The 8,355-nt window shown below is 30.1% G+C and overlaps 3 protein-coding genes across 3 annotated transcripts; 2 read left to right on the top strand and 1 right to left on the bottom strand.

The window, feature by feature from the left end:
• Positions 1–923: 923 nt before the first annotated feature.
• OCT59_019629 (uncharacterized protein) lies at positions 924–2,464 on the bottom strand. Its single transcript, XM_025318765.2, has 2 exons — positions 1,935–2,464; positions 924–1,801 (listed from the first exon to the last, which is right to left on the bottom strand). The coding sequence occupies exons 1-2, from the start codon at positions 2,337–2,339 to the stop codon at positions 1,616–1,618; spliced, it is 591 nt and encodes a 196-aa protein (XP_025175412.1). The 5' UTR covers positions 2,340–2,464; the 3' UTR covers positions 924–1,615.
• A 141-nt stretch (positions 2,465–2,605) lies between these two features.
• Positions 2,606–5,338, top strand: OCT59_019630 (uncharacterized protein; the record flags this gene model as incomplete). The annotated part of the gene is made up of 10 exons (XM_025318764.2): positions 2,606–2,824; positions 2,892–3,079; positions 3,148–3,394; positions 3,613–3,762; positions 3,830–4,030; positions 4,101–4,347; positions 4,426–4,598; positions 4,674–4,808; positions 4,880–5,095; positions 5,186–5,338. The coding sequence occupies 10 exons, from the start codon at positions 2,606–2,608 to the stop codon at positions 5,336–5,338; spliced, it is 1,929 nt and encodes a 642-aa protein (XP_025175411.1).
• A 325-nt stretch (positions 5,339–5,663) lies between these two features.
• Positions 5,664–8,355, top strand: OCT59_019631 (uncharacterized protein). The gene is made up of 5 exons (XM_025318762.2): positions 5,664–6,801; positions 6,897–6,920; positions 6,993–7,262; positions 7,338–7,501; positions 7,590–8,355. Exons 1-5 carry the CDS (start codon positions 5,699–5,701, stop codon positions 8,261–8,263), a joined length of 2,235 nt encoding a protein of 744 aa, XP_025175409.2. The 5' UTR covers positions 5,664–5,698; the 3' UTR covers positions 8,264–8,355.

Below are 8,355 nucleotides of genomic sequence, written 5' to 3' on the forward strand. Positions count from 1 at the left end.
AGACTAAAAAATACCCTATAAACCACTTGTCATTTCTTTACGAAAACCCCATGTGTACACAGTCAGGCGGTTATATCGCTATACGAGTATAGTTCAAATTACTAAGAATCTTTTCTTAGCCCTCCGGGTCTCATAGTCTAAGCGAAATAAACCACAAAACTAATGCCGATATGGACTGTATTATCATTATAAAAAAACCAAAAACAAAAAAGTAATATATAAGATCAAACCCCTCTGTAATCCCTACAGAGTTCCTCCACCCATCAGCAAAATGGCATGTGAATGGCCAGATAGCATTATTATTTCAAATTAAAGATATTAATAATACAAGTATAAGAGCTAATAAAAACTATTACATTTTAGTTAGATTATAGTTTATATTGGCAATTTCAGTTAGTTATTGTAATCTTTTCAGAAATATCCTTATTATATAAAAATGTATTTAAATTATTATCTACTTTTTGCAAATTAAGATTAAGGTTAGAGTTATATATATATATCAATTAAAAACGAAAAGGAAAAAAAAAAAGTTTTTTATTAATTTTAAAATAAATGAAAATATTACCAAAATTTTTAAAGATCTTTTGATTTTTTATATTTGTCATTTAATATTAAATGGCAAGTTAACAATGAAAATAAAGGAAATATATGGAGGAGAAAGAATGAAATAAACTATGCATTCTCTTGGATATAATTATGGAAATTATAATTAAAATTGAATTTATTCTTATTATTAATTAATTGAATATTAAAAAATAATTATAATAATAATGAAAATATATAGTATTAGAATAAGAAAAATCAAAATCTTTTACTGTATATATATATATATATATATAATTTTTTTCTGATATTTCAAAAATAGCTCTAATTGTAATTGTATAAAAAATAAAATTTCAGGAAAAAAGGTTGTAAAAATGACAAAAGCTTTATAGTTTTATTTACTTTTCATATTTAGCACACCACCCCTAATGCCAGCTGATATGTTTAATGCCAGCCATTTCGTGAAGGTTACATTGAGTGGTCTTTTAATTATCATAATATCAACTCGTTCTACAAATAAATAGACACAGTTTTCACAGATGAATTCTCCTTATAACCACGTAATTTCTAACCAAGTTCTCTCTTATACATCAGTTTTGAATCCATCATAACTTTTACAGTCTCTTTTGTTCAATAATGATTATATCTTTGTTACACATAACTGGATGGTGATTTTGCTAAACCTTTGTGATGTGGTCGATTTGGAACAATAGTAATAGTCTTATGAGAAAACAAAGTGGTTCACGGCAATATTGGGTGCGTAAAGTGACAATTTGGAAATCTTTTTGAAGGCAAACCGTAGAATCTTGCCTTTTCTTTCTCGGCTTCTTGCAATGACCTCTAGTAGCAAGGAGAAAAATTTTCTGATTATTGATCACTAATCAGTAATAACCAATTGATCGTTAAAACATTAATTAAGTCGATTTAAAATATAAATTGAGGTGATTATATAATAGAAGGGACTCAATATTACAATTATTATTTAATTACAATTATTATATTATCAAAATAATTAATATTATTAATACTTTATATGGTAATAGACCTTTATTGAAATAAAAATATATTTAATCTAGTCCTCCTCTCCAAGATGAAATGTTCCCTTTCTAATAATATCTCTTTGTTTCCTCAACCATCTACGATAATCTGTCACAGATTTAATTTTTTCACCGTAATAATCAGGTGCTGGGTTTCGAAGTGAGTGTAAAGATGGATCCGCTCTATTCTTTTTAATGTGAGCATAGAAATCTCGATCGCTCTAATGTAATTTGAAATTTCAAATATGAGTAATAATAAAAATGTTACATAAATCACATAAAATATCTCTTTACGAGATCTATTTAGTAAGTGAATATGAGGCGAGTCCCCATAATAAAAACTAAGTCACGTACCTGTTCCATTAATTCAACTTCCCTCCTATGAAACAATTTCCAAATTGAACTTCCAATGACAGGTCCAATCATTAATCCAGTAAAACCACATAAAATAGTCCCAAATCCATAAATCACAAGAGGATCATGTCCCCATATTAGAGTAGGATCAAATTCCTTAGAAGCAAAATAAGCAAAACTAATCCCGAAACCTCCAAGTGCCGTTGGAATTGTAACTAACCGTTCAGTTATTCGTCTTTTACGCCTTAATACAAAATATTCGTTCCAAGTCAACTTCCTTTGTTGGGGAGATGAATTGTTTGTTGATATTGAATAATGCTGTATGTATATCGAAGGTTTTTGTAGAACTTCAGCTTTTGGTATAAATGGGGTTTTAAACCTTGATAATGCAAGTTTAAACGCCATTATTAAATAAAGAGGATTTCATACACTGTATGCTTTTTATCTTTTATATATTTAAATTTTTGTAATAAAGTTTACGAAAAGGTAAACGTCAATTTGAGTGAAAGTTAGTATTTCAAAATTACTGTCAAAAAAGAAAATCTAGAAAATCTAAAATCTACGATTTTGTCAACCAATCAAGATTCGCATAATTTTGTAACATCAAAATTTTCTCGAGCTGTTTGATTTTTTTTTTTTCTTTTGCGAGACAACTCGTGTTCTAATTCAATATGGCATTATATAACTTTAAACGAATTCAACCGGTTCCACCGGCTAATGACTTTTTGGATATTGTGCTTTCAAAAACTCAAAGAAAAACTCCAACCGTAATTCACAAGAATTACAAAATTGGAAGGATAAGACAGTTTTATATGCGTAAGGTTAAATTTACTCAAGATAGTTTTGAGGAAAAATTGAAAGCAATGCTCGAAGAATTTCCCAAACTCGATGTAAGATATTATAAGAGGTTGTTTGATAATTTTTATTTCCTCATTTATGACAATTTTTTTTTTCTAGGATATTCATCCATTTTATTCGGATTTGATGAACGTATTATACGACAAAGATCATTATAAAATAGCATTGGGTCAAATAAATACTGCACGTCATTTAATCGATCAAGTTGCTAAGGAATATGTTCGCTTATTAAAGTTTGGTGATTCGCTATACCGATGCAAACAATTAAAAAAGGCTGCACTTGGAAGGTATTATTTATCCATGTAGAATTAATTATTTATATGCAAAGGTCGTTTAAAGTTTTTTAAAATTTCAGGATGGCCACTATCATGAAACGCCAGAAGGATAGTTTAGTTTATCTAGAGCAGGTTCGTCAGCACTTGGCTCGTCTACCCTCAATAGATCCAAACACTAGAACGCTCTTGATTTGCGGTTATCCAAATGTTGGAAAATCGAGTTTCATGAATAAAATCACTAGGGCAGATGTTGATGTGCAGCCTTATGCCTTTACAACAAAGTCATTATTTGTTGGACATATGGATTATAGATACCTTCGGTGGCAGGTAAGTAATTCATATTACAGATTAGGATGGATCCCGAAATTGAAAATTATTTATAAACAAATCCATAATATATGTTAGCATAGCCTGGAACTAAATATAAATTCAAAATAACTTATAATGCTGGTAAAGACAATGAGGGAATGATCACAAAGAATTTCGGGATCATGTCCGACCTAATTTTATATTATAAAAGATATAATAATTTTCTTTTTCATTAGGTAATTGACACACCTGGCATATTAGATCATCCACTTGAACAAATGAATACAATTGAAATGCAATCAGTTACAGCATTAGCCCATCTTCGTGCTTGTATTATGTTTTTTATGGATCTCTCAGAACAATGTGGATATAGTGTTAAAGATCAAGTTGGTCATATGTTTTTTTTTTATGATTCTCTTTCCGGAATATTTTCTTACAATCGCTTTTTTATAGATAACACTGTATCAAAACGTCAAACCCTTGTTTGTCAATAAACCGACGTTTATTGTCATCAATAAAATTGACGTTACGCGTCCGGAAGACTTGCCTGAAGATGAGCAAATTATGTTGAAAGAAATTGCCGAAAGAGATGGTGCCCAGATAGTTCAATTAAGTTGCCATACAGATGAAGGTGTCATAGACGTGAGAAACACTGTAAGGATTTAGTTATATGAGATCACTCACTATTAGCCTGCATTTCGCTTATTTTTTTTTTGTTTGTTAGGCATGCGATAAATTGTTGGCGGCTCGTGTTGATTTTAAACTTAAAGGAAATAAGATCAACGAGGTCATCAACAAGATTCATCTTGCAGAACCAATAGCACGTGACGATATACCACGAACACCCTTTATTCCCGAACAAGTGAAGGGTAGACCATTATATGATATGAAAGATCCTAAAAGACGTAAATTAGAAAGAGATTTGGAAGCAGAAGGTGGTGGTCCAGGTGTTTTTAGTGTCGATTTAAAGAGTGAGTTTGAGATATACTATATTAACGGAAACTGCAAAAGGTTTTACATTTCTTAACATAAAATTACATATTGTTTAGAAAAATACTTATTAAAGAACGATGAATGGAAATATGATGCGATTCCAGAAATTATAGATGGAAAGAATATAATAGATTTCGTTGATCCTGATATTGCAGAAAAATTGGATGCATTGGAACGTGAGGAACAGAAACTCGAGGCTGAGGGATATTATGATTCTGCAGAGGAAATGGTACGTGGCACACACTTTAAAAACACATATCATTTCATGATTTATTTATGTGTTCATGAAAATTATTTTGTTTAGGTTGATTCGGAAGAAGAAGAAACAAAGAGACTAGCAGAAATTATTAAAGAGAAAAAGAAATTAATCATACAAGCTCATAGGGCTAAGAAGATGATGAAAAACCGTCCTGTTATGCCTAGAACTGTAATCACAAAGGTATAATTATCAAATTAATGTTTTTAGATTTTATTAGGTTTCTCGCTAGCAATATTTTTTTTTTTACTTAGTCCGTTGAAGAGATGGAAGAACAACTAGGTCAGTTAGGATTGGATGCAAGTGCAATTCGTGGTCGTAGTCTAACTCGGAAGCGTAAACGGACAGAGACAGATGATATGGATGTTGATTATCCACCATCATCACCACAAGCTTCGCGTTCTATAAGTGTGGCTCGTTCAAAAAGTGCTGTACGTGACCGCAGTATTGCCGGGTTAGCAGATACTAAAGTACATAATTTTATTATTATTTTTACTTAAATATAGACAATTTAATGCATTTTATTAATTTTACTTGTTATCTTTTGTTATCTTTTACAGCAACAAAAGGAAACTGAAAAACAAAAGAAACTCTCCCAGAGAAAATCTAATTTGCTTGCTAAAGTTGGGGAGTCTGATAGAAGTATTAAAGTTAAAAGACCCAAACATTTGTTTAGTTCTAAAATGACTAACGGAAAAAAAGATTGGCGTTAAAGTTTTGTTATTGCTATTCTTATTACAGTCAAACCCAGCTCTTAGGACTTAGCTTGTTTTGTCTACAATACATGGTCCTATCGCATACACTAAAATTCCTTATGTAAACACACATAGTTGAGATTTAAATCTATTTTTATGTATTTAATAAGTTAATAAGGATGAATTAATTCAAAAAATTTCACAAAAAAGTATACAAGTATATGGATCGGCGCATACGTGTTGTTTTGACTTTATCGATTTCCTTTTTTGAAAATATCTAGGAATGTTAATTCCGTTTAAAAACAAAATATAAACAATGAATTTCCGGATTTTTTTTTTTTTTAAAAAAAAGTTATTTTACAATAAATAATAATACATATGAGCAACAGTACAGAATCACCATCACAGTCTTCTAATGGTTCTTCTAGAAACCCTAGACTTAAAGAAGCTAAAGAAACTTTAGCAGACACTTCTAAATTTGCTTTAGAAGCTGTGAGCAATGTAGGAGAGGCTGTTGGACCTTATCTTCCTTTGATAACAGCAGTAGCTTCACTTACACAACAAATTGTAAAAGCATATGAAAGTGCTCAATATAATAAGAAATCATGCGCAGCATTAATTGAAAGAGTACAAGCAGCTGAAGTAGCTGTTCAAGCATTAAATCGGCGTAAACAAGAAAATGAAAAAAAATTTCGCAATCAATCATATTATTATAACTTTGAAAGATTTGTTGCTATTCTGAGAGAAATTAAAGGATTTATTCAAGATGTAACTCATTTATCTGGTTACAGAAAATTTATTTCAAGCGTTCATATTAAAGAGAGATTTCAACAATTAATTACAGATTTTGATAGTGTTGTAGCGGATTTACAACTGGCAATGGTAATTGCTAATGAGGAGGAAAGACAGTCGGATATCGCTATGTTACAAGAAGATATTGACGAAATGACCAAATTTTTAGAAAAAATTGAAGGTGGCGTAACAACTATTGATAAAAAGATTAGTAATGTTCTCGAACACATCTTAACTTTAAAAGGCAAATCATCCGAAAAAGATTTCAACCCTATTATCAATAGAATTGATTCAAATGAGTTAAAAGAACCTGTTGGTGGTAGTCAAGTTCTATCATCACGTAACAAGCATAAGATACATAAAAAACTTTATAGAGGCCAGGATGTAGCATGTAAACTTATTGCCGAGGAACAAAATAAATCTGATAAATCTGAAAAATTAACGGAAACAGTTCCACCAATTTCAAATAGGGTTCATGCTGAATTGGCAATTTTGAGTAATTTAGGGAAATGCGATTACATTATTAATTTTCATGGATTATGTGAAAAGGATGGAAGTGTTTTGGGTGTTTTTGGATGGGCAGAGAATGGAAATTTGAGAGAACTATATGGGAGATATGAAATTGAATGGCCTCGAAAATTAAAAATTGCATTAAACATTTGTCGTGGGATTACTTTTCTTCATGGATGGTTAGTAAAAAAATGCAATTTGATTGATATTCTGAATCTAGATTACTAACTATATTATATTATATTTCTCACAATTACCTGAAAACTCGATGTAGTCAAATTTTACATCATGATATTAGGTAAATATTTACTTTATACTTGAATTCATGAGAATTTGAATAATGATAATTAAAGTAAATTCTCAACATTAGATGTGAAAATATATTGATAACCGAAAATCTGGAACCAAAAATTTCGAATTTCAAGTATAGTCGTGCTTTACAAGCAAATACTACCAACATTGGGAATATTACACAAATCGTTCGTTGGTTAGCACCTGAGAAAATGAATTCAAAGAAAATACAGACAGAAATTGCAGCCGCTGTTTCAGCAGCACAACAGGCACCGAAGAAAGATGAAGGTAAGAAAGATAGGAAAGATGATGATTATGTTCCATACACCATACAATGTGAGATATTTAGGTAAATATATAGCACTGAAAACTGACTTATTTTTATTTGAAATATTTTAAATTAATATGTGTTCTGCTGTCTTAGTTTTGGAATGTTACTTTGGGAATTAGCTTTTCAAAGATTTCCATACAAAGATATGGAAATTTCTGAAATTCAAAAACATGTATTAAATGGTAAAAGAGAACATTTAAATTTTCCTTTAAGTTCATTTGGAGTTGAGAAAGAATATGGCAACATTATTAAAGCTGGTATGGTTTATCTTTTTTAAAATAACAATTCAGTAAATTATTTACTATAAGTGAAATTAATAATTAAATATTAAATTTGCATTCTTAGCCTGGCAATCGGATCCATCTCTTCGTCCAGAATTAAGTTATTTATTCAATGATCTCGAAAATTTGAGTTCTCCTTTACTTTCAGATCGTTCACCTAGAGGATTAAATCCGAGAAGAAGCGAAATGGAAGTAACACCTATTGAATTGCCACCAGGAGATACAGATGATTTCGATTTAGACCAAATAGATTTTATTTTGCCAATGATGAAACTTGAAGATGGAATATCAGCTCATAAGATTGGAGACAGAAAAAAAGCTTTTGATTGTTTTGAAAAACATGCTGAAATAAATAATAAAGTTGCAAAATATTGGCTTGGTTATTATTATTGGGAAGGTTATGTAGTTGATAAAAATTTAGGTAAAGCAGTTGAGTTATTTAGAGAAGCTGCTGATAAAGGGGTTCCTGATGCCCAATTAAGATATGCGTTTGCTTTATCAGATAAAAATAGTCCACTTAAATTTAATTTAGAAGATTTTGTGAAATACTTAACTATGGCGGCTGATAATGGAAATACTGCAGCTCAATTTAATTTGGGTGATTTATATTTCAATGGAAAATTGGGTATTTCAAAGGATGAAGAGAAAGGTTTAAGTTATTTAAAATTGGCAGCTATTAAGGGTCAACCAAAAGCTCGTGCTATGTTAGATAAGTTAAAAATCAATTACTTCGTTTAAGATTTGATTTTAATTTAAGCAATAAGTTTTCTATAATTTATTTACACATAAATAAAATATCATGTTTTTTTTAAAAAAAAATAATACCACAC

This window comes from Rhizophagus irregularis, chromosome 29 (genome assembly GCF_026210795.1).
Source record: "Rhizophagus irregularis chromosome 29, complete sequence".
NCBI classification, from domain to species: Eukaryota; Fungi; Glomeromycota; class Glomeromycetes; order Glomerales; family Glomeraceae; genus Rhizophagus; species Rhizophagus irregularis.